This window comes from Armigeres subalbatus, chromosome 2 (genome assembly GCF_024139115.2).
Source record: "Armigeres subalbatus isolate Guangzhou_Male chromosome 2, GZ_Asu_2, whole genome shotgun sequence".
In the NCBI taxonomy this organism is placed as follows: Eukaryota; Metazoa; Arthropoda; class Insecta; order Diptera; family Culicidae; genus Armigeres; species Armigeres subalbatus.
This window is the reverse complement of record NC_085140.1, coordinates 76,468,103-76,495,659: the sequence shown is the minus strand read 5'-3', so window position 1 is coordinate 76,495,659 and position 27,557 is coordinate 76,468,103. Positions and strand designations below refer to the sequence as shown.

At 39.1% G+C, this 27,557-nt stretch overlaps 1 protein-coding gene and 1 non-coding gene across 2 annotated transcripts; both read left to right on the top strand.

The window, feature by feature from the left end:
- The first annotated feature begins 9,072 nt into the window (after nucleotides 1–9,072).
- Nucleotides 9,073–9,148, top strand: Trnat-agu (transfer RNA threonine (anticodon AGU)). The gene has a single exon. It is a non-coding gene; the product is annotated as a tRNA-Thr (tRNA).
- Nucleotides 9,149–18,607: 9,459 nt separating this feature from the next.
- On the top strand, nucleotides 18,608–21,807 carry LOC134214564 (zinc finger protein 761-like). The gene is made up of 2 exons (XM_062693912.1): nucleotides 18,608–18,919; nucleotides 19,732–21,807. The coding sequence occupies exons 1-2, from the start codon at nucleotides 18,782–18,784 to the stop codon at nucleotides 21,580–21,582; spliced, it is 1,989 nt and encodes a 662-aa protein (XP_062549896.1). The 5' UTR covers nucleotides 18,608–18,781; the 3' UTR covers nucleotides 21,583–21,807.
- The last annotated feature ends 5,750 nt before the right edge of the window (nucleotides 21,808–27,557 follow it).

The following is a 27,557-nucleotide window of genomic DNA, read 5'->3' as shown; positions in this document are numbered from 1 at the left end:
CGGTTATGAAAACGCCGTATGAAATGTGGTACGGACGGAAGCCAAATGTATCAAGACTACGAGTGTTCGGAAGCAAAATGTTTTGTCATATCCCGAAAGAAAAACGTTCCAAATTGGACGTCAAAAGTCGCGTGTGCTATTTGATCGGTTATGGTTTTCACGGTTACCGTGCGTGGGACCCGGAACAGCGAAAAGTTATAGTTTGTCGTGATGTTGTGGTAGAAGAGCTTCCAGTGAAGCGAAGCATTCACCCGGAAGTGTACACGAACGATAATTTGGTTTCCGACCGCCTACCGGAACCGGAATCTGGACAAAGGTTTGAAGTCGTGGACGAAACGAAGAACCGAAGTGATGAAGACTCTGAGGAAGAACAAGATCAACATGAAGAATACGAAAGTGCGGAGGAAGAAAGTGAACCATTGAGAAGAAGTGATCGACAACGCAGGCCTCCGAAACATCTTTCAGAATATGAAGTGTGCGTAGCATTCGCGTTGAATGCTGAAAACTACGTGGAAGAGTTGCCGGACAACATTGAAGAATTGCGTAAGCGAGAGGATTGGGAAGAATGGAAAATGGCGATCAAGGACGAGATGCAGTCGTTGGAAAAGAACCACACGTGGGACCTTGTGGACCTTCCTGCTGGGAAGCGTGTCATTCCAAGTAAGTGGGTATTTAAAATCAAATACAAAGGCCGATGGAAGTATTGATAGATACAAGGCCCGTTTAGTGGCGAAAGGCTGCTCCCAACGCCATGGTTTGATTACCAAGAAACGTACGCACCAGTTGTTCGCATAAGTACTGTGCGTACTTTATTAGCGGTGGCTGTTCAAAAGAACCTTCACGTACATCAAATGGACGTGCGTACTGCATTTTTAAACGGTAACCTCTCTGAAACCGTTTTCATGCGCCTATCTCCAGGATTTGAGAGGGGGAGAAAAGTATGTAGGCTAAACAAATCTCTGTGCGGGTTAAAACAGGCACCTCGTAGCTGGAACGAAAGATTTAATAAATTTATGCTACATCTTGGGTTCAATCGTTCTCAACACGACAGCTGCCTGTACGTTCGTAATCAAAATGGTTTGGTCTCCTATCTGATTTTGTATGTCGATGACATTATTTTGGCAACTAGTTCATTGGACGAACTGAAAGAGATCAAACGTAGCTTAACCCAAGAGTTTGAAATGGATGACATGAATGAACTCAACCATTTCCTTGGTTTGAAAGTTGAGAGAAACTTGGAAAAAGGCACATTGACTATAAACCAGACTCAGTACATCAGCGCCTTGTTGAAGCGATTCGGTATGAATAATTGTAGACCGGTGTCCACACCTTTGGAAGTCAACCTCAAGTTGGAGTAGAACATGTCAGATCCGGTGACGCAGCATCCATATCGGGAGCTTGTCGGATGTTTAACATACCTCATGCTTTCGTCGCGCCCCGATATCAGTTCAGCGGTAAATTTCCTCAGTCGTTTCCAAAGCCGTGCAACAGACACTCACTGGACACATTTAAAAAGGGTACTGCGCTACCTACAAGGAACGAAGGACTACAGTTTGGTCTACAGACGCAATGAGAACCCGGAGCCTCTAGTTGGATACGCCGATGCCGATTGGGGAAGCGACATCAATGACCGCAGATCAACATCCGGAAGTTTGTTCCAGGTGTTTGGGAATTCAATACTGCCCAGACAACCACACATCGCATAAGAATGTACGATTAAAATCGTTTACCGATCCAAATTTCATCTAAATCGCATTGTGGTGCGAAGCTCATCAGTTCATTTATAAACTTTCCCGCACAGTAGGCTATTTTGCGAGTTTATTCCAGCTTCATATGTTGACATCGCATATTCCTGCAAACAAACTCAAATGAAATCGGATTATCTGTCAAACAGAGTTTGTTATCACAAACTACATCGCAATGTATAACGAACAAACTCGCATAAAAATCGTGCATATCGCATACACTGCCGTTCAACGTCGGATAAGAAATACACATATATCGCCTCCACTTTTGTACGCAAAAAGCGTTTTAGCGACTGGTAAGCGATGAAATTTGTGTGCATAGGTATCGCATAACAGAAAAACAATTCTATTATGCATGCATTCTGGTTGTCTGGGTGTGGACTACAAGGAAGCAGACGACCGTCGCATTGTCATCTACAGAGGCGGAGTACGTGTCGCTAAGTAACGCCGCCTGTGATGCAATATGGACAAGAAATATATTGAAGGATCTAGGAATCGATTGCCGCAATCCTACAAAGCTATATGAAGACAACCAGTCGTGTATCCACATCGCCAACGAACCATGTGACCAGAAAAGATTGAAGCATTTGGATATACGATACCACTTTATCCGTGAGTGTATTCAATCTGGTGAAATACGAGTGCAGTACATACCGACGCAGGAACAGGTTGCAGATATGTTCACCAAGAGCCTTCCTGCTAGCTATTTCAAGAAACATTGCTTCACGCTTGGTCTGAGAGGGGGTGTTGTGAAACAGACAGCAGCGTAAATAATAATAGTTGATTGAGTTTGTTTTAGAGTGTAATCCGAATGTCAAATTGTCCTACCTTTTATATGCACCATTCTTGAAACTCTGTTACCCGCCTTTTTATCATTCTGAATAAAGCTATCGTTGAGTAAACACGTGTGTTAGAGATCTTTATTTCGTCATATTCAAGTTATCAATTGATAAGAACTCGTTAGAGAGTAAGAATCGTTCGATAATTGTATTTCGATTCGAAGCATTGGTAAATGCTACTTTTGAACTTATTTTCCTACATAACACCAAAACACAATGCCAAACATCCGATTGAACTTCATTGCTGACATTAAATTGGTATTACATTTAATTACATTTGGTTTAAAATTTGAAAAGCACAACACTGGCTGATAGTGTACAACTGCAACCTTCGCCGACGCAAACTGGAACAGAGACTAAGCACCCATCACTAAGTCTGTCTAAGCCCCTGGTGGCTCATTACAAAAAAAAGCCCATCGCGAAAGCTGGGCTGTCAACGGCGTTTGGTGGTCATTCTATGCAGGAAGTCGGAGTCGCGACAAAGAAGTTTGACAGTTTATTGATAATAATTATTATTCCTTCACGTGAGTTGCGTCGGACTTAGCGTTTACTCCTGCAGACACCTAAGAATCAGCAAAAACGAGCCAAAGAAAGTTTACCAGAACGCATTCACTGCAGCAGCGAAGAAGATTCGCGTCTGCGACGTTAGGCATAATGTATGTTATGCCTGACGTCCATCATGCCTAACATAATTATGCCCAACGTATTTATTCCTAACGTACTTATGCCTAACGGGGTATATCCGAAGATTCCGAGCTCCTCTATTCGCATCAATATACGTAAGCAAGAAGCTGGCGTCAAACGCCCCAAGCTTTCGAGCGAAAACGCACGTTTAAGTTAGCAGAAACGAACTGCACCAGCTAAAAGCCCTGCAATGGCGGACATAAGAAGCTTTCAGTTAATAACTAAAGAAATGCTAATAGATTGCTAATAGAATAGTTGAAAAGCAGGCCAAGTTTCAGTTGGAATGTAATGCTATGGAAGAAGAAGTTTGCGTTGCACTTACGAGATTGACTGATTCACCGAAACCGAGTGCTAAACTGTTAGCAAGTTTTTAATAATAAATATTATCATACATAGATATTATAACACACTAGAGTCAGTTTTTACGCGGAGGAAATGGGCCGCGTAAATTAAAACAACGTAAAAGAACGCGTAAATCCAAAAATATGTCTGAATGAACCGCGGAAATCCAGAAATTCGAATGAAAAAAATCGCATAAAAAGCGATGTCTGTAAAAATAACCGCGTAAAAAACGACTTCAGTGTACATCGGGTATGAAGCGTTGACTCCTCCTTGATCGAATGGTCCAAGAAAATTGGAAATCCATGGAGAAACGGCTGAGATATTAACGATCAAAGTCTATCATATTTTCGTGACGTTTTTCAATTTTTTGCAATCGTAAAGTGTACCCCAATATAGAAAAGACAGACGTAGTTCTACGTCAAAATCGATTACACAGAAATTATTTCTACCATTCTTAGTAGTATGAAACCACAACCCATGGTGAATTTCACTTTATTCGTGTGCCATGTGTTCTAGTGCCCATGACGTAAACATATTTCATTCTACTACTTCCCAATTTTGAAAACGGCATGGTAAAATCAATCGCGATTCAGTAGTTTCAAAAGCATTTTGCATTCTGCAGAAATCAAGTGGTAAAATGTTTTTGACATCACCCTTGATATAGTATGCGTTACTATGTCGCTTCTTTCAGTGATATTGAACTGAACCTGAGTTGCGTGCTCTTGCCTACGCAATGCGGTCGGGTCTGAGCTTGACGACCGACTGGCAAATAGCTTACACAACCTCACTTGATCAGTGTCGTGACCTATCGTCCTGATCCGCCACTCGACGCTTTGGTAGGCAGAGGGCGATGCCACCCGCTTACTCACCACCTTAGCGGAGTCTGTCCAGCTCGACACTTCAGCAGCAAACTGCGGCGCCACTCGCTTCGTCGCTGCTGAATTGGATATCTTTCGGCTGCTGGTCCAACTCAACGCTCCGGGAGACAGAGGGCAGTGCCACCCGCTTACTCTCGTCATCGGATCGAAGATCTGCTACTGTCCTGCTTCGTTGCTGTGTTGTCTGCTTCAGTCGATAAACTGAATAAGTCATGGCACGAATACCCATCTTTATGACTGTGAAGTACATGTCGCGATAGTGATGGACAGCTAAAGAGTAAATTGTTCGGGTATGCTTTTCTTTCTACGTTTGACGTTTCGTTCTTTCGCCATATGTCGTCATATAACATTGGGTGCTTCTGAAAATGAAACTCGATTTCTTTTTTAAATTTTACAAATTTGAACCTAAAATTCAATTAAGAGTTCACTGCAGATAATTTTACTGTTTAATAATAAATGAACGATTTCGTTTTTTCTGTCAATTCCACTGATATACTACATTTCCCTTCACCTCTACTCTCAGCAAATTGTCAAACGTGCATACTTTTCATTGAATAAGTGTATTTTAAGAACCATTTTTGTCTATGTGTCTCAGCAAAAAAAATGCAATAACAGTTATGTGATTCAACAAAACAGACTTGCATTCAAAATCAAAGTAATAAAACAACAATCAATTTATATTTCAATACAACCAATAACGGTAATTAGATTCTTTATCTCATAGCTCCCAAAACTCTTCTTACCGAAAACGACTAACAACACAACCCGTTCTTAATATTTCTGTTTGAGTTCAACATAAATCCGAATTCAATAAAATTCAATACAATCATAATCGAACAAAATCTAATGACAATGAACTTAGTCCGTCAAATAATTTCAATCAATTCCGCAATAAACCAGTCCTATTCCCAACTTAATGTTTATCTACTCCGAACATAATCTGAATCCAATATGATACAACTAAAATCAAAATACAATACAACATACTTCACATACACATCCAACCTATCCTTAAACCAAATTCTATCCTAATACATTCATGTTTAGCTAAGTATTCAATTATATCTAAACAAAACCCAAATATAAACTTGTATGAATGTGTACATATGATTCTAAATTCAATTCAAATGTCATGTATTCAATTATAATCCAATCCAATCAATTGTGATATAAACCCAACATTTTATTAAATTAACCCAATTCTTATACAAGTTAAATTATTCACAAACCAGATCCAAATCCTTAAATAATCTAAATCTGATAAAAAATCAATCAAAACCAAAACCACCAAGTAATATTTAAGTAACTCAACAAAATGGACTTTAGCATTAAAAATCAATTACTCATAGCTATTTATTCTTCATATTTTTGTTTCTACTAATCAATTACGCTGATTGATTCTTCTGATTAATTCTTCATTCTCTAGCTCCAAAAATTCTTAACAAATCGAATAAATAAAAAAATTGAAATTGTTTCAAATTTATGTTTTTTTTTTGAGCTCATCAAATTCAATGAAATTTAATCCATTCAAAATTTAATCAACCAAATGTAATATCATATTCAAACCCATTAAAAAAAATCAAAAATCAATCTTCCAAAAAAACAGCTCCAATCCAATCTAAACATATTCATCACTTCTTATTCTTATTCAACTATAGCAGTTATTTCCGGACAAGCAATCTTATGTCTTCACTATCAATAAAAATCCAATCCTTATTTATTAGGAAAATTAACACAAAGCAATTCATTTAAATTTATTCCAGATTTTATTCTAATCCAATCCTGATACTCTGCATATTAAGAATAAAACCAATTCCATGCTATTAAATACTACAAAAAACAAATTTCAATCCACAAAAATTTTAATTTATATCCAACTCACACGTAATCTGACTTCAATCCAGACTCAATTAAAATCCAAGCCCATTCAAATCCATTTCAAAATAATTATAATCCAAACCCAAAACAAAATGATCCAAATAAGACCCACGTGTAATACATATCCAATCTACCCTCAAATCAATTAAAATTCAGATCGAATCCAATATATTCATGTTTTGCTCGACACTACAAAACAAAATTGAAATTCAATCTAAATACGAATACGATTCTGCTTCATATACAATTACAAATAAATTGAAATCGCATTTCGATTCAAATCTTATATCCAATACTAATTCAATCGAAATTCAACCCAAATTCAATTCTGATTCAGACTCATCAGGAATACATTATGAAATTAATCCATCTTTGATGCAAGTTGTAAACAATTGCAAACCAGGACCGATCCTTTTACAATTCATGTGTGCTGGAAAAAAAATAATCAATAATCAAACATTATTTCAATCTAACCCAGTTACAACCAAAACACAATTACAAACCAAACAAATTCATATCTATTCCAAAAACCCGTCTTATTCCAATGCAATTTCAATCCAACGCTAATTAGACCGGTAGTCCTCTACGGACACGAGACCTGGACGATGCTCGTGGAGGACCAACGCGCACTTGGAGTTTTCGAAAGGAAAGTGCTGCGTACCATCTATGGTGGGGTGCAGATGGCGGACGGTACGTGGAGGAGGCGAATGAACCACGAATTGCATCAGCTGTTGGGAGAACCATCCATCGTTCACACCGTGAAAATCGGACGACTGCGATGGGCCGGGCACGTAGCCAGAATGTCGGACAGTAACCCGGTGAAAATGGTTCTCGACAACGATCCGACGGGCACAAGAAGGCGAGGTGCGCAGCGGGCAAGGTGGATCGATCAGGTGGAAGATGACTTGCGGACCCTCCGTAGACTGCGTGGTTGGCGACGTGTAGCCATGGACCGAGCCGAATGGAGGAGACTCTTATATACCGCACAGGCCACTTCGGCCTTAGTCTGAATAAATAATAAAATAATTCAATCCAAGTTTATTCTACAACCTTTCTGGCTTTGATTAATGTTCAGTCTCTTAATACGAATCCAAACTTTTGAATCAATGCAATCTATATCCTATACCACAATAATTCCATCAAAATAAATTCAAGTTCAATCCACACCTAGTTGATATTCTAATGAAAGTAAAATTTTGATTGAATTGCTCGATCTCAGGAAAATCGGACCCAAATATATTTAAAGCAAAATCTAATGCTTATATAACTAATTGCAAATCCCGTTCAAATTGAGTACAATTCAAGAATAAATCAATTCCGATAACTTTTTTAAATTCAATGCAGATTTTGTTTTTTTTAGATGCAGTCGAAATTCTAATGACATATAAACGATACACATACTCTTACGAAATCTTTTGAATCAAGTCCGTTCAAAATCCACAATCATTTAGAGCCACCCAATGCCCATTTATGTATTTAGGTATTATTCTCTTTTTTTTATTATTCCGTACATCTGTACCGAAAAATAGCTCTTAGTCTATTTCCATTTCTCCGTCTTACTCCATAGGAGAGTTGTAGTCTTTCGTTTAACTTTACACATTTTTTCTAACCTCCGTCTATCTCCACCGGGGTTTAAGTATTCTTTCTTTTTTTTTTAATCTCTTTTTTTTTAGCCATTTACTTCCATTTCATTACAGCTCTCTGTCTATCTCCACCAGAGGCTTTTTCCATGCTTTCCGTCTATCTCCACCGGAAAGCAGTTCTTTTTTTTTCATTACTTTTTTTGCTCTCCGTCCATCTCCACCGGAGGCTAAGTTCTCTCTCTCTCTTTTTTTTGTTCACATCAATTTCAAATTATTTTTGGCTTACTTTGCTTTTTTTTTTTTCAATTTTGTCTCTTACCGTAAAATGGTGCTACCGGCTACGCCATTGTCGTGACCTATCGTCCTGATCCGCCACTCGACGCTTTGGTAGGCAGAGGGCGGTGCCACCCGCTTACTCACCACCTTAGCGGAGTCTGCCCAGCTCGACACTTCAGCAGTGAACTGCGGCGCCACCCGCTTTATCGCTGCTGAAATGGAGGTCCTCCGGCTGCTGGTTCAACTCAACACTCCGGGAGACAGAGGGCGGTGCCACCCGCTTGCTCGTCGTCGGAGTGGAGATCTGCTGCTGTCCTGCTTCGTTCCTGCGTGGTCTGCATCGGTCGATAAACTGAATAAGTCATGGCACGAATACCCATCTTTATGACTGTGAAGTACATGTCGCGATAGTGATGGACAGCTAAAGAGTAAATTGTTCGGGTATGCTTTTCTTTCTACGTTTGACGTTTCGTTCTTTCACCATATGTCGTCATATAACATTGGGCGCTTCTGAAAATGAAACTCGATTTCTTTTTTAAATTTTACAAATTTGAACCTAAAATTCAATTAAGAGTTCACTGCAGATAATTTTACTGTTTAATAATAAATGAACGATTTCGTTTTTTCTGTCAATTCCACTGATATACTACAATCAGTACAGTTGCTGATGAAGAATGTGTACAGCCGCCAGACATTCTAAATACTCACGCTCCTCTAATGTGGACGTGTACTATACACATGTGGAAGTATTGGCTTGAGAAATGGATTGCGAGTGATTTGACTATGCGTCCAATTTGGAAATCTCGAGCTCGTTCAGTAGCCGCTAGGTTGCGAAGGCCGACGGAGGTCCTTCGTAGCTTAGTTGGTTAAAGCACCAGTCTAGTGTACTGTAGGGTTATGGGTTCGAGTCCCATCGAAGGGAAAGTGGTTCCCTCCAATACATTTTTCAAATCAATATCTTCCACATAACGTACATATTCACATATGAGTTGTCATAACATTGTAAAACAACCGTGTTGGTTTATCCGGAAATCCGTGTTCGTGCATTAGCTGCCATAGCTGGTCCCGATCGATTGTATCATATGCGGCTTTGAAGTCGATGAATAGATGATGTGTGGGCACGTTGTATTCGCGGCATTTCTGCAGTACTTGGCGAATGGCGAACACCTGGTCCGTGGTGGAGCGTTCGCCCATAAAACCCGCCTGGTACTGCCCCACGAACTCCCTTGCAGTTGGTGCTAGTCGACGGCATAAAATTTGGGAGAGTACCTTGTAGGCGGCGTTCAGCAATGTGATTGCGCGGTAGTTGCTACAATCCAGCTTATCGCCCTTTTTGTAGATGGGACACACGACACCTTCCATCCACTCCTGCGGCAAAACTTCCTCCTCCCAAATCTTGGTAATGACCCAGTGCAGCGCTCTAGCCAGTGCCTCACCACCGTAGTTGGTCAACCCCAACTACCAGCTCTCCTGGTAGTTGGTCAACCCCAGGGGCTTTGTTGTTCTTCAGCCGGCCAATCTCCTCCTGGATTTCCTGGAGATCCGGAGCCGGTAGAATTATGTCCTGCGCGCGTTCTCCCAGGTCCATCACCATACCGCCATCTTCGTCTGCCACATCGCCATTCAGGTGTTCTTCGTAGTGCTGCCGCCACCACGTGAACGGTTTAACTTTTCATAGAACTTTCGTGTGTTATTAGCGCGGTACAGTTGCTCCGTTTCTTCACGGTCTCGATCTTCCTGCTGGCGCTTTTTCCTCCGGAAAATCGAGTTTTGTCTGTTCCGCGCCTGTTTATATCGTGCCTCGTTCGCCCTCGTGCGGTGTTGCAGCAATCTCGCCCATGCTGCATTCTTCTCTTCCACTAACTGCTCACATTCGCCGTCATACCAGTCGTTTCTCTGATCCGGGGGCACCGTGCCAAGTGCAGCGGTTGCGGTGCTACCAATGGCGGATCGAATATCTCTCCAGCCATCTTCAAGAGACGCTGCGCCTAGCTGCTCTTCCGTTGGAAGTGCCACTTCCAGCTGCTGCGCGTATTCTTGGGCTAGTCTACCATCTTGTAGCCGCCCAATGTTAAGCCGCGGTGTCCGACTTCGACGCGTGTAGTACACCGTCGAGAGTTTTGAGCGCAGGCATACTGCAACGAGGTAGTGGTCGGATTCAATATTCGCACTGCGGTAAGTGCGGACGTTCGTGATGTCGGAGAAGAATTTACCGTCGATTAGAACGTGGTCGATTTGGTTTTCCGTTTCTTGGTTAGGTGATCTCCATGTGGCCTTGTGGATATTTTTGCGGGGAAAGAAGGTGCTTCGGACTACCATTCCGCGGGAGGCTGCGAAGTTTATGCATCGTTGGCCGTTGTCATTCGATACGGTATGCAGACTATCCGGTCCGATGACCGGTCTATACATTTCCTCCCTTCCTACCTGTGCGTTCATGTCACCGATGACGATTTTAACGTCCCGCAGTGGGCATCCATCGTATGTCTGCTCCAGCTGTGCGTAGAACGCTTCTTTCTCGTCGTCGGGTCTCCCTTCGTGTGGGCAGTGCACGTTGATGATGCTATAGTTGAAGAAACGGCCTTTAATCCTCAGCTTGCACATCCTTGCGTTGATTGGCTGCCACCCAATCACGCGTTGGCGCATCTTACCCAGCACTATGAAGCCGGTTCCCAGCTCGTTGGTGGTGCCACAGCTTTGGTAGAAGGTAGCCGCTCGATGCCCGCTTTTCCACACTTTCTGTCCTGTCCAGCAAATCTCCTGCAGCGCCACGACGTCGAAGTTGCGGGGATGTAATTCATCGTAGATCATCCTGTCGCAACCTGCGAAACCTAGCGACTTGCAATTCCATGTTCCAAGCTTCCAATCGTGATCCTGTATTCGTCGCCTAAGTCTTTGCCGATTATATCGAGTCGCATTATCTCTTATATTGTTCGTAATGATTGGTTTTCTAGGCGGCTTATTGGGCCAGCGCAAACCTCCTGTCTCGTCGGAGGGCCGTCGCGTCAGGGCTGTTTAGCGTCCCACCTAACACCAGGACTTGGGCTTGTGCGCTTTGAGCGGCACACGGTCGCTTTGGTGGGGCCTACTTGCGGATACATGCAGCTTTTTATAGAGGTTTAACAGGGCCCACTGTCAAACCCCACCACATCCTAGGCAAGCCCCACAACTCGCAGATGGCCTGGGGAGGGACCGTCAAGCCCTTGGACATAGTCCCTGCTGCCCGCGGTCAAAAGCCGTCTCCTTATAGAATCGTCCATTTACCTTTATTTTTGATTAATAAAAATCCGGAAGCTCGGGGCAGGGAGAGGCCGCCAAAGAACCATAAAGAAGTCCATAAAGAACTATTTTGAGGTAAAAAATAACGTCCTCGTCAGAAAACGTCAAATACCTAAAAGTCGGTAAAAACTAACGTTAATTATCGTTAATTTTTACCGATATTTGTAGTAAACATACAATACCGAATTTTAGGTAAAATAAAAACCTAATTTTAGGTTATCTTATTTAAGCGTGTAGACTATGAAATAAAATTGCATTATTTATTCACGCATGGAATTTTCGCTTAGTTGAATCAACAATATTGTTTGTTGAATTCAACTCATTTTGTTTGTTGAAGCAACAATGTTGTTTTGTCGCAATAACAATTAAATTAGATCTTAATGACAATAATGTTATCTATTTCAACAAACAAATTTGTTGATTTTGGGTATGTTTTCCTAAACGTGTGAAATTTAGCTTGTAAATATTTACAAAACTCTCATGTTTTTTCTTTTATAATAGGGAAAACTAATTGTTGAGAATTTGTGTACAGGAATAGTTGTAAATAATTTATTTACAGGTATTTGATTTTAATTTGGATCCACTAAAGAATAAAGAAATTAATCTATCAACAAGGTAAGTGCATATTAATATGTTTTAAAAGAGTATTTAATTTTTTTTGTGTTTTTCTAGCTAGAAACACGACGTCCACGCTGTGAGCCCCTACTGCATGTTTAATCGGGTAGACATTTTCATGGTTATTTTTATTAAAAATATTTCCCTATAACAAAATAAAAAAACTTATAAAAAACAAACTCATAATCTTATTTCCACATAACTTTATTCAAATTAGCGAAAGTTGAAAATTTGTAATCATGCACCTAACCTAGAATATCCGGTGCAACAAAACCGATAGTTGATTTGACAAAACTGATTGTCAATTCAACTAAAATGTTTGCTGAATGTACAAATCTGTCAAATTAAGAGGCAACAATCACGTGTGCTTAGATCAACACACATTTTGGGTTGAATTCAACAAAAATGTTTGTAAGCCCTGAGATAACAAAATTATTTGTTGAGTTCAACCCAATATTTTGTTAAATTTACAATCTTTTTTTCTGCGTGTTGGATTCTATTGTTATGTGATGCGGACACATTAAATAGCGGATTGTGAGATTTTTTCTACATAAACCATTTCTTTTCATGTGTTGGTCTTTGATGAAGAAGATTGACTGCACACGGAAGAAAAAAAGTACCCAAAATTGAGTACTTTTAAACTTACTTTTGAGTTATTTTTTCTCTTCGCTTTCATCCACTCTTTCTTTTGTTGTCAAAAACAAAAGAGCCAAACAATCCACCGACGCCAGTTCAATACGGGAAGCCAATGTTGAGTTTTATTACCTGAGGTCGAAATTGAGTGAATTAAACTTAAATTTGGGTCAATAAATTTTCCGTTGGGTACTTTTTTAACATGGGAGTAAAGGCAAACTACTTCGACCCTACTTACTCAATTTTGGCTTCCCGTACGGATGTTCGAGGTTGGGTGAATTAAACTCACTATTGGGTAGTTTATTTCTTCCGTGCAGTGTTGGCAGTAGAGGTGTGCGCCGCCGCGCCACGCCGCCGCCGCCGGCAGTTTTTGGCACGCCGCCGCCGCCGACATTTTTGCATCGGCGCGCTGCCATTTAAAATTTGCCACGCCGCTGATCTATAATTTTTCACGCCGATTGAAATTTTCAGTGGAAACTCCTAAGATTCATTGGATTTTCCGTACAATTTGCTGATAGATCTCTACAACATTACGTTGAAACTTCAGAGAATTTTTCGTGAGGATACCAATTATTTCCATGAAAATTCCTTACAATACCTTGTTAAAACTTCGAAGAGCTCTCCGTAAAAACTAAGCGTGTTGCGAAAAATGAAAAAATTAAAATCTAATTTAAATTGAATTTTTGAATAGAAAAAAGTTGTTCGGCAGAAAGTTACAAGACTGAAAGCTGTTAGGCCGAATCGTTTAACCGAAAATATTAATTGGTAGAAGCCTACCCGAGCAAAGCTTAAGAGCAAATCGATAACTTGTTTTAATGTTGTGTATTCATCGATTATGTTCACCTAATTTGATATCTTTTTGGTCGTTTTAACGGTTGAAATAACAAAGCGTTTAGCAGAATCAGCTTACCGTGACATCAAATCAAAAACTATTCTGCTGTCGATGAGAGGAAATCGAAAACTAAATTTGATATTGGTTTCCGATAGCAAAATAAGTACACATTTTGATGTCATATCATTTAATTTAGTAATCTACAGCAACATGAGATCAAAATATATAATCAATCATGATGATTTATACATATTTGAAAACCAATTGTGAATCATTTTGTCAAAATCAAAATATTCTATATGCTCTCATTATGTTTTCAGACTATGTAGCCTGCAGATATTTGGCCGAGAATCTTATTTGGTCGAACAGTTCCTTTGGCTAAAAAAATCGTGAGCTTGTCCTTCGGCTGAAATAGTAGTTTGGTAGAAAGGGCAATTTGATCAATATGGACATTCGGTCAAAAGTGTCGTTGGGCTGAATTGGTCATTAAGGATATTTTCACGACAATAACTGGAGAATCTTTTGAATCTCGCCTCAAAAAATTGATGAACTTCCCCAAAAATTCTTCAAGTTTTTCCAGAATATTCATTTGAAAATTATTTTCAGATTTTCCACGGGAACTACTTTCACGTTTCGAGAACTCTTTGTAATTACCAAGGAAAATTGTTTGGGATTTACATGAGAAGCTCTACAGAGTTTTTCCGGGGAGTTGTTCCAAATTTCTACAGGAAAATATTCAGAATATTCACAGAAAGTTCCTATTGAGTCTCTGTTGAGTATTCTCCAATAAGACCGAAAGTGACAGACGGCCGAGCTGGTAATTTGGCAGAAAAAGCCGTTTGCCCTAACAGGTCGTCTGGCCGAAACTATCGTTGTCTAAAAATGCCATTTAGCAGAAATAGTTTTTTGACAGAAATGGCCAAACGGGGTCATACGGCCAAATTTCAATGACTGAACCTCGTACTGAACGGGTAATATGGTCAGAAATGGCCAATTGTTTGGCGAAATGGTCTTTTTGACAATTGACCGTTGAACAAAATTTCGTGGCCTCTCTATTTTTAGGTCAATACTAGACTTTAGACCAAAAGACATCTAGCCAGGTACCATTTAGCAAAACGGAAACTGTTATCAGATCAAAATTGGTTTGACCGAAAATGTAGTTTGACCGAAAGCGATGTACAGCTAAAAGGAAAATTTGGACGGATTTGTAAAAAAATTTTACCCTAACAGGTCATTTAGCTGAAAATGCCGCTCGGGTGAAAAAGTCGTTTGACCGAAAATACATCATTTGACCAAAAAGGCCATTTGGTAAAAAAATGGCATTTGACAGAAAGAGTCATTTGGACCTTAAATGTCCTTTCGGCAACCTTTTTCGAAAAGTGTCGTTCGGCTGAATTGGTTATTTTGCCAAAGAAGACGTTTATCCGAATTGGTCATTTGACAGAAAATGCTGGTCGGCCAGAAAAGTTGTTTTGCAGAAAGGACATTTTCTGGTCAAATTACCATTCTTACCAAACACCATTTTCGGTCAAATGATCTATTTGATAAAAGATTTTTTCGGCCAAATTACCAGTTCGGCTGAATGTCCATTTCGGCTGTATGTCGTTTTCGGAAAAAATACATTTTTGGTCGGACCATTTTTGACCTGATAACAGTTTCGGATAAACGTTCAATTCTGCTTAATGGGGTTTTATTAGATGGTTTTTGGCTTAAACGTTAGTATCGACTTAAAAGTAGAGGTGTTACGAAATTTCGTTTAACAGTCTTTTCAACGTAAATGTCATTAAGCCAAACGGATGGATATTATGGACTAAATCAAGACAAAATTTTCAAAACGACTTATCTGCTTTTGTAAACAAAGATTCAAATGACGATTTGACGAATCTGATAGCTCTCCTACGCAAACCAACACCATCAATAGGTAGGTGAAGGATTCCGCTACCTGTTGATGGTGTTGGCTTGCGTGGGAGAGCTATCAGATTCGTCAAATCATCGTTTGAATCTTTGTTTACAAAAGCAGATAAGTCGTTTTGAAAATTTTGTCTTGAAATTATCCATTCAGTTATTGACATTTGGCCGTAAGACCTGTTGGCCTAAACGATATTTTCGGACAAGTGACCTATTCTGTCAAACGACCATATCGGCCAATCGGCATTTTTGGGTTGATGACCTATTCGGCAAAACGACCTGTTAGGGAAAACGACTTTTTCGGCTAAATTACCAGTTCGGACATACGGCTTTCGGCCAATGGAATTTCCCAAGAATTTCTTACGGACAATACACTAGTCGTTCGATAACTGTAACATGACGCATTCTAGACGTCAAACAATTGTAGACGTCGTCATAATAGAAGTGCATCTGATTGTTCACCGCTATGCAGTGATCATCGACTTTGACATAGTTTTGATGCTTAACTGTTCGATAACTGCAAAACTGATGTAACTTTCGAAATGCAGTTAAAAGCATTGCAGTTAAATGAATTGCAGTTATCGAACGTCTTCTGCACAAAGTATTTCCCGTAGAATTCCAAGAATTTTGAACAATTTTTCGTTGAATCGTTTTGAACAATCCTCCGCGGAAATTCAAAAGAAGTTTCCGTTAAACTTACGGAGAATGCATTAAGGATCTGGCTTTCTCAGTCTATGGGCCAGATTTTTAATGCAACAAGTTTACCAGTCGTTAATTAATAACACTTACGGAGAATTTCTCCTGAACATTCCAGAGAAGTTTTCTCGAAAACTCCTTAGAGTCTCCCGCGGAAATTCTTAAGAATTGACTGTTTTATCGTTGGCCATGCCAAACAAGCCGTCTTTATTATTGTAGATTGAGAAAGCCAACGGTAAAACACCCATTCAACCAGCCGCACTCTACTACAATTATCAATAATGTTCTGTACAAATTTGGAAGAATACTCAATAGGAACTCAACAAGACCTTCTCATAAATTTCCGAAGTTTTTCCTGTAGAAGTAAGGAACTTTTTTTTTTGTAAAAATTATGAAGTTTCTCATGTAATTTTCTGCTGAAATTCCAAATTTTATTTGGGAATTCAAAAGAGCTTCTCTTGGTAATTCCAAAGATTTCTCGAAACTTCAAACAATTCGAAAATATTTTCCAAATTTTGGTTTTCCTCCAGATTTTTCTGGAAAAGTTCATTAGATTTTTCATGCGAAAATAAAAAAATCTGTTTTTGAATGTCTTGAAAATATGCCGAAAAAATGCAAAAAAAAATCTTAGAAAAACGTAATGAAAAAAATCGCCACGCCGATTCACGCCGCCGCCGCCGCCGGGTAAAATGGCTTTCGGCGTCACGCCGAAAACGCCGCCGCCGCCGGCCAAAATTCTGACAAACGCCGCCGCCGACGAATATCGGACCGGCGCACACCTCTAGTTGGCAGAGTCATATTGTCTATCCGCGTTTCTCTTATCAAGGCCTCTACTTCTTGCCCGCTTCTTTTTCTCACACTCACTCTCATTTCGGGTTGATCGATTTTTGTTACTGAAATTTACCCAATTATAACCCATTACTTGTGAGTCACATGTACACTAAATCGATTCCCGCCACGATTTGACGTCTGTTTGTTTTCAGATTGAGCACTCACACACATATATTATACACGGAAAATCAAACTTTTTTGAGTGTATTGAGTGAGAGAAAAAAAAATCTCACAAAACTCTTATAAAGTGCAAAAAGCGCAATAATATATTTTCCGTAAAAAAATCATTTCTCAATTTTACCCAAGTAACCATTAAGCCGTTAAAATCGATTTTATTTCGGCTCTATAGTCGCATTAAAAACCTGGTCAACAGTGCTAATAAGACTTAAATTATGCATTAGTGCTGCTCAAAAGCCGCTTTTGGCGAATTATTTGGCTGATATAGTGCTTGCCCCTACCTATTTTTCCACGCCAATGCCAAAATGTCAAAATTTTTAGACGAGTTGGAACGGAACGAAAAAAAATGAAATGGAAAATATTTATTTACATTTTAATGCGTTCTTTCTCTTTTCTTCCCTTTGGGGATTCAATGATTTTTTTTGCTAATTAGATTTAACTCCGGTCTTGAACGCTTGAACTGGTGTTGGATGCTTTTGATTTAGGTTGGTCCCATAGTTTACCATCTGATCCACCACGGATCTGTTTGGATGTATGGCTGGGAAGGGATAAAAAGCAGAAGGATCTCATCTGCCTTTGTATCGAGGGCGAGAAAGCATTGAAAATGATACAATCTGCTGTTATTTATAGATAAATTTTTTGTTGTATATTAGGGAAACCCATCTGAAAGGTATCTTTCAGGTGAATATTAATAAATACCTATAGGTATTGCCGTAGAATAAATTCACTGCTCATTAAGCATTTATCTGGCAGACTGGCATTTTGTATGCAATATGATGCCGATATTATTATCATTGCCTATCATATGTAATTGACAAGCACGACATACACGACAGTACAAAACAAATATTTCTAATGCGAGTAAAAGAGACAGGTTATAACATTCTAGGTGCTATTGTTATTGATTCTACCCAAACGTCATAGATAGTAGCTCTAAATTGGTAATAAAACTTCCCTTATTCGGCTTGAATCCACAGGGCTCATATCGAAGCGTTATATACCGATATACGGCTTTTTTTACTGCCTAAAGTTTATACTGCTAATTAGCACTTGAAAATTATATATACAGCTTTTAGGCACTGAAATGTTGTTATATGATTTAAATAAGGCTTATTAAAGTGCTTAGTGGTTACCTGGGTAGGTATTTTTCATCCAAACCGAAGTCTTTCTAATGTAGTAATTTTTACTGAAATTTATACCTTCATCAAACTACTTAAAATTAAGTTTTACGAAAAACTCAATTTTGAGTGGTTGCACTATATGTAGTTGCACTTAGATGTCAAGTTGAGTGAAAAGTACCCAATTTTGGATTGTTTTGAATTTCAGTGCAGAGAGTTGTTCGAGATTAGCGTGCAAGCACTTCAAAAATTGATTTTTCTTGTTTTACCGTGTATACTAATGTCAAACCAAAACATCGAAAACATCGCACTGATGTGGTTTCTGTCAGGTTTTTGTAAAAAAATTGCAAATTTTTAATTACTATTTCTCTTACTAAAAACAGTGGTTGAGAATAGATAAAATTGATTATATTATATAAATTAAATCTGCCGAATCAGCAATAAATCTTTGGAATTAGGAAAAAACTACGATGAATTCGTTAACCAACAGTAAAACAGTTTTCATTATTTGTCGACTATGCTTGACCGTACGAAAAAGGAGTGAGCGTATCTTTGATGGCGACAACAAATTGCTTCCCCAATGGATCGAAGAGCTCACAAGTTTGAAGGTTTGTTAAAAAGTGCAACATATAATAATTATTTAAAATACAGAATCATTTCGACTAAAGCATCAAATGGACACTAAGGCCCGATGACCACGAAGTAGCTTTTCAACGCCAAATGCACGCAGTGTTAACGCAGGTTTGTATCGGCGCGCCAACGCCGCGTTACCACTTTTTCCCGATACACACCTGCGTCTTTTTAACGTAGCGTGCACGCCGCGTCCACGCAATGTAACCAGCATCAAATGTAGTATTTAGGCAAGACGTATAATACCGTGTTGACTCAAATTCCGAACACTGGCGTTTAAGTGTCCTAAAATTGAGTTTTTCATCGGTTTTCCGTACTGATGATCAAGATTACAAACGAATTTAGGATCCTATGGAAAGAATTACTAGTACTAAGCTAAAATGGTCATTTAAAAGCTAGTGTTCGGAATATGATCTAAGGGCCGATGTCAATGTAGCGTTTTTTTAAGTTGCACGCACGCCGCGTTCACGCAAGGTAAATACCCGGCATCAAATGGAGTAATGCACACGTATACGTAAGAGTCTTCAGAAAATGTAATGCGAGAGACGCAAATGTGACATTGATTTTTCTTGCAAATTTCCCAATTAAATGAACCATTCCCAACCGAACCAACTAACAATTTAATGGCATTCCAAAAACACCATGAATAGTTCCATTTTTTCCTGAAATCAATAGGAAAATCAATGTTTGCGTTCCCAACTTTCAATCTCATGAAACAACAATGGCAAAATGATACTTTAGTCGGAAAAATGTGAAAATTACTTTCTAACATAGAATTCTTTTGATTTAGATAACCTTCACCCCAAATGCACCAGCATCGTTGTGTTTGGAGTGTAAATCCAATCTGGAAGATTTCGCAACATTCCGAGAAATGTGCATCAGCAACGATCGATTATTCTACGAAACTTTTATCACAAAAGCCGTACCGGATGTAGACAATGTAGAAGACCAAGGAGCTGAATTGATCGTACCAGATGTTCCTGATGTAGGTGCTACCAATAAGGTAGCTAGCCATATTGTTTCAGTACAGAAAGAAATGGCAAATCAAGTTGGGCACAACAATGATTCAATGAATCTGAATGATGTTGGTAAAGCTGATTTACAAGTCCAGGCCAATAAGAAAACCATTGCTGTTCGAGAAAGACAAAAGCGCAAGTTTTGCAAGATTTGCAAAAAAAAAGTCTCTCAACTACATCTTAAGCTTCACCAGATAGATGGAACATTCAAGTGCTCGGAATGCCCAAAAATATTTGCTCGATATATTGCAGCCTACACTCATTATATGAAAGTTCATTCAAAATCGGCAACCTATAAATGTAAGCTGTGTCAGAAGGCGTTCATTTATCCTCAGTGTTTGCAGACACATATACTTTCTCACGTCGAGAATAACACGTTTTCCTGTTCGCAATGCAATGAACAGTTCACTCATGCTTATCTTTTGAAGCGTCATCATCAAGTTGAACATACTATACGGACGTACCTATGCAATATATGCCCTGCTACATTTGACCACCCCAGTAAACTACGAACTCATGTGAATAAAAAGCATTGCACTGTCAGCACAGCTTTGAAAAATGTCAAGCGAACAAAACTCTCGGGATCTTATGCATGTGACCAATGTGATGCTACCTTTGCACTTAGCTCGAGTGTAGTGCGCCACAAAAGGGATGCCCACCACGATGAACATTATTGTACGCACTGTGAGTTGGAATTCAGCTCGGAGGAACAGTTAGCGATTCACAAACAGTCGGAAGAACATCTGCAGCGATCAAATAGTTTTGTTATAGCTGAGGATTCGAATTCAGAAAATAATACAGAAACGGAACCGATATCTTCAACACAGCGATTGGACTCTGATCGAACTCAAGATGAACAAACAGTAGCTGTTGGGGAAATTAAAATCGAAATACCAGAAATCAGAGGAGTAACAGCTCCCATCGATTTTGTTAACAGCCCAACAGATACATCAAACGTACAGAAACTACAAAAAAGAATAAAGATTAACAGCAAAGGAGGAAAAAGCATCGTAAAGCAAGAGGACGAAGATGGACGTTCACTAAAGTTCTGCTCATTTTGTGCCACTGAAACCACTCCAATGCACGTCCTAGCGCACCAGGGAGAGCACGTCTTCAGGTGCAACCGGTGCACGGCTTCATGCGACAGTTACGATAACCTTATGAAGCACTTGAGGTCCCACAAGAAGACAGATAAATTTGTTTGCCAATTGTGCAGGTCGTCTTTCAAACTACGCAAACATTTTGTGAAGCACCAACTGATGCACACGAAGTTGTCGAATGCAGTGACCAACGCATATCCCTGTACGAAATGTGAAAAGCAGTTTGCAAATTGTCAATCACTTAAATTACACACGAAGAGAGTCCACAAGGAAGTGTTTGTTTGTGATGTTTGCGGGGAAAAGTTCCGAAGACGTTCCAAGTTGGCAGCTCACTTGAAACTTGTTAAGGTTCATGATCCTAAATGTAGAAAATGTCGCCTGATTTTCCCCACGAAAGAACAGCTTGAGATTCATACCAGATTTATGCACCCAGAGCTAGTTGATAGTTCTGTGGAACAGCAACCGAATAAACAAAGCCCAATTGAGGAATTCACCGAAAAGAAACTAAATATTCATAGTGTTTAAATACAACGCGATTCAAAGCTTTTGCATAAACAAATTTTAAGAAGGCAACCTTTTTTTTTCCTAATTTTATTTGCAGTTTTAAGTTTTTTAGAAAAAGATTATTTCTGCAGGTGAGTATAGATTAGATTGCACACGTGCACTCTATAGGCAACTGATCCATGTAAAGTTTCTGTTTTCATTCTTCATTTAATAGATATTATCCAAATATATATATACAAATAAAAATCAAATCTGATTGTTTCTCATTTTTAATTTTTTTTTGTCAAAACAACTTTAACGCTATCCCAAACACTTTTAAGGACAATCGGATCTACCTAATTGTAGATTGTGACAGAATTTACCTACAATGACGGTGGATATGCTTATCTCTGCACTTCCACCTACGATTTGTACAAGGATTCATGCTCTGCTATGCTTCCTTCCTCTATTTCAAACCATACAGCTCCTCCTGGTTGAGCATACACCGAATGAAATAAAAGAAAATTCAGCCGGTATTTAAAAAGCTGTATTAGTTCAGGCCAAGAAATTGATGAATTCGAACCGCGTAAAAAAACACCTGGTGGGTATCTTTCTCCACTGAAGTCGATCCTGAGCCAGCCGTTTCCATTCGCTCTGAACGTTCAATGCCCTCAGATCCTCTTCAACTACAAAAAGCCATCGTGTACGTTGCCCATCAGGAAGCCTACGGCCTCTTCCAGGTTTTCTACTGAATATTATTGTGATGTTCGGTGAAATAGTCCGAACCTTTTCGAGAGAATTTCTATTCAAAAAATTGTGCAATTGTACCGCGGATGACAGACGTTTCACCCTCCTGGAAGGAACCATCCCACGACAATACTACCCAGCTTTAGGGCCAATGCCAATGTAGCGTTTTTTCAACGCTGCGTGCACGTGGCGCTGAAAAAACGCAGGTGTGCATCGGTGCGGCGACGCTGCGTTACCGCTTTTTCCCGATGCACACATGCGTCCTTTTAACGTTGTGTGCACGCAGCGTTGAAAAGACGCTACGTGGGCATCGGGCCTTAGATGCATCTCCCACTCTATGAAGGAGTAGGGACTCCACTGTCTAGCGGCTGGGCCACCCCATTCATACAACCTAGTTCAATAATAGATAATACCCTAAAAGTAGGCAATTACCAAGGATTGGAACGCGCTGTATAGGGGATGCACGATGCATGAAAGAACTAAAATTTTCAATAGTTTAGCGTTGATAATCAATCCAGTTTTCCGCGAGCGGTAATGGCCGCCAGTTTGCCTGCGGGTTAGTATCTGATTTGACGTTTCTGGAGGTCAACTGCACCCACCATTCGAGCATTTTGATCAATGTGGTATATAAGAAGGCTTGAATTCGCCGAATCAGCACATTCTTATATGCAACATTGGTCAAAATGCTCGGAGCGGTGGGTGCAGTTGACCTCCAGAAACGTCAAATCAGAGACTGACCCGCATGCAAGCTGGCGGCCATTACCGCTCGCGGAAAACTGGATAGTTTCAATACTACTGACAAATTGGTGGAAAGTTTACGAATCGATTGATATATAAATCATTAAAATCTATTGAAAGATAACGGACCTATTAACCTTCCGCAACCCGCTTCAACTTTCATAACTCGAGAACTCGCGTGTTGTAAAAAGTACAACAGTCCTAAAATCCGTTATAATGAAGCCAATTCAAATGATATCAACGTGATTTTTTCGGGATAATAATAAAGGGGACATTTTTTTAAGTCCACTGGATCTTCTACTGGTCCTCCGGGAGATCCGAAACCAACGGAACACCGGTGGAAGTAGTTCATCTTCTTAATAAATGGCGCAATGTTTCTTATAAGAATTCTAAAAACTCTAGAAACTCCAAAAAAACTCTAAATCCATCTATAATCCCATGCGGCCCTATGAGTCAAGAAAAAAAATTGATTTAGAATTCCCACTGAGCGGCGCTAGTGTATATGAAAATACCAGTTTGGTTCGATATCTCGGGATCTATGGGAATTAGAAAGTTGCCGTCTTCTACAAGGTTGTTCGAGGATTGGAAGCCAATATTTTGAGAAACTGTTTTGTTCAGAATTCAGCCGTAAGGCGGCCCATGGGCGTAGCCAGGATTTCGAGCAGGGGGGCAACTTTTTTGGGTCTTCTAAATCGTAGTTTTAGGCCGGTTCCAATGCTGAAGTTGCAGTTTCAGTTTGGTACTGCTTGATGTTATAAAATTTATAACTGTCAAAATAGAACTACAACTTGGTGCCCGCAACGCAGAGTTGTAAACGAAATGCAACTTGGTTTTATTTTTTCATAAAACAAAAATAAAACAAACTAACATTTTTCGCGGTAGTTTTTACATCGCATACGAACAACAATGAGTTTGTCCATCATCTCAAACAAACAAACACAATTAAATAAATTTGAAACTCAGTTTCATTCAAGTTTCAAATCAGGTTTTATTTGCAACCAGGCTTCCAAAAATCTCACACATACACAAATGAGACCGTGAGCGGTGCGACAGCTCGGCTCATTTATTTTTTGTTTCTGAGAGACGCAACAACAGAGCATACACAATTTTAGTTGCACAAGTGTGCTTTGTCGCATGCACTTCGTTTTCCGATGTGCCCCATGAAGTAAAGTCTCATCGCATCTCCAGCTCACCGTACTAAGTTTTGAGATAGCTGTGAGACAAGCACATGTGCAATAGCGCATTGGGACAGCTCATGTGCTTGTCTATTTTGCTTCGTTATTTTCGTTTCCGCGTGGATACTACATCGATGAATGGGAGAATGTTGGTGTAGTATCAAGCGTACAGCACAAAATACGGTATGAGATCCGAGAGAACGCTGTTTCCAGAGGAAAAGTAGAAACACAGATTTAACACGGCCAGGTGCTCTTAAATTAATAATAGTCCCATCCGAAAAATATTTTAAGCTCTTTTGTGGAATGTATTCAACCGTCTAAGACGAGTTAAGTACTCTCCATTTAATTCCACCAATTATTTTCGATATCTTTGCAGATTCGTATTTCGACCACACAGTTGTGGTCGAAATACGCATCTGCAAAGACATCGAAAATAATTGGTGGAATTAAATGGAGAGTAGTAAACTCGTTTCAGACGGTTGAATAGTCCCATGTTTGCATGATTTCTTATTTAAATGGGACTGTTATGAATGTATGGACAATATAGACGAATACAAGTAAAGATAAGAAAAAGACAACCAATGGTGTTAACTTTTACAGATCCCACGGTACACATAGGGGGATAATTTTAAAATGCTTATGACAAATTTAAGACAAAATGTAACTAAAATCTGATAAAATCTGAAGTACGTATTTACAAGTTTATTTCACTTTTTGTGTTTTTTCGGAAATGTATTTAAAATATAGTTCTTACATTTGTCCTTATCGTACATCAATCAAATTTTAATTACATTTGGTCTAGAATTTCAATCGGAAATTCAATATGATGTTCCTTTGTTGTAATATTGAATTCGACAAGACATCCCTCCGGAGTTTGCCCTTGGTTGCTGCATTCGTTAGCGCATTTGATATAAAGGAAACATGGGGTTTGATGTTAACATGATTTGCAAAAATGGCAGTTGCCATATTAAAGAACAATCCCACAGAACATTGTAATACGATTAATTTAACTTTTATTTAGCTTTCGGCAGATTTATTCAGGGCTGGGTTGTGTATGTACTTTGGAATTCATTGATTTCCTCCTGTTGAACCGCGTTGAACTATAACAAATTTTCAATAGATCTTCTGACAAGTGGCTAAAATTATAGTATAAATTTCAATAGTGGTTAGGTAATGTTCAGAATTGAAGAAGGCTGTCACAAAAACATGGACAATATACATAGCCATAACACTAAACAAAATTTATATGTTTATATGAAGCTCTTCCATTAAAACATATTTTATTGAAGATTAGTAATACCTCAAAGTTCATTCGACCAGCTCAAACCAAAGATTATTTGACGAGTTTGTGATATTTAGGTATTTATACATCTCTCAATCAACGAAAGTCGAAAACACTACCGAATGTTTGGATCCGTCTCTCGTATACACGCATATCTGACATCTCCGTGGACTTGTATAGCTTAACATTCCAAACGCTTCTAGTAGGATACCACAGAGTTCACTCCCGAAACGCGAAAACATGCCGACACATTCTAACGCTTACTTACTTCCAAAGGAGTAATGCTTGCAGAATTGGTAGGCTAAATTTATAGACAGACAAATCCGACCATAAGTTTTTACGTGAAGCAATGTATGTACGCTGCCCATACGGAAAGGGTCCTTTCACAAATTACGTAACGCTGCAGCGGAAGGGAGGGGGTCAAGCCGAGTGTTACGATCCATACAAAAAAAATAAACCTTTCATACAAAAAGTGTTACGAGGGGGAGGGTGGGGGTCAAAAATCACCAAATTTAGCGTTACGTAATTTTAGAAAGAACCCAAAGGATTTACGGATAACTTGATCAAATTAAATACCAAAGTAAATTGGGTAGCTGACCCAGTAGGGGAAATTGGACACACATGATCCCCACTTTTTGTTTCAAATATTTCTTGATGTAACATGCATAATTGTATGCGCATTTATATGGACATGATAAGCAATTTTATAGCAATTTTAATTTTTGAATAGCTAAAAAACATCATTGAAAGAAATTAGTTTTTCATGAAAGTTATGAAAATATTGATTTTTCAGAAAGATAGAAAATTTGGCATTTTCAAAACTTGTGGGAGACTTGATCCCCCTATAGGGAAATATCTTGATAAGAAAATTATGTTAAGCTTTCAGAGAAATGTATTTATTTGTCATAAGGCGTTTGTTTGTACTATTCCATTTTATTCCACTACTTTAAGTAAAGATTATATTTATTGAACGGCTACTTAGTCTTGCAATTATTACAACGAGTTTTTTTTTTATTTACCCGAAGTTTCGACACGAGGATTGTGTCTTTTTCAAGGGGTTCGGTTTTTGTTCGCTTGCGGCGCTTATCATGTCTCCGAAAAATCATAGAAGTCGGGTATCTTATTGCTTCTTGTCACCTTTGCTGTAGGCTACTCCCTCTCTAAGTGGTTTGAATTAAAATATACCGTGGTTTAAACTAGTTAATGGAGACAAGTATCTAGTATTATTATCCGATATGAGCATTGCAAGCGCATGGCAATAGCACAGACAAACAGACGTAACACTAGAGAAAATACCATCGACCATGACTTCAACGATCACTTTGAATTTAATTGATTACGCAATTCACAACTAGAGGCGCTAGTGTCGTAATCCTTTGGGTTTGACATTACACTCCAGCGCCTTCTGGTGACGATGTCATACGAAACATCGTTTTGTGTAACATGCTCGCAAGATGGTGGTAGAAGAGTTGAGCGATAGATTTATCAGAAAAATGTTCTAGCTGTTACGTCTGTTTGTCTGTGGCCATAGTATTTTGTTTATATGTTGATTCAATTTTAAAAATAAAAAAAAATCCAATTTTGATTTCGACAATTTAGAAGATTTCCCCACATTTCACGTTACTAAACCAACGCAAGATGGCCAAAAGGTTTTCAAATTTGCATCCTTATAGATTTCATATTTGCATTCATATTTGGCATTTCATATTTGAACTTAGTATTAAATGATGCTATCAATATGATACACCGCGCAGCTTCTGTAATGTTTCTAAAAGAGCGTTTGCACAAAATTCCAAGCAGCGTTTTTTATATTCGAAAGGAACAACTGCACCATAGGAAACGCCGCAATGCTATCTCCTCGTAAGAATCGAGCAGGGTGCGTCGTTTCCTATGGAGGGAGGAGGGGGCGTGTAATTTTGGGCAAATATATTAATATTATATTAAGGAGATACTGTCTGTAATTCAAACCATGCAATGGTGCGAATTACAGTTATAAAATTAAGGTTTAAGAGTACCATTCAGAGTAAATCTATTAGTATTTTCATGAACTAAGTGTTCACGTAAAGTAAAGTGTG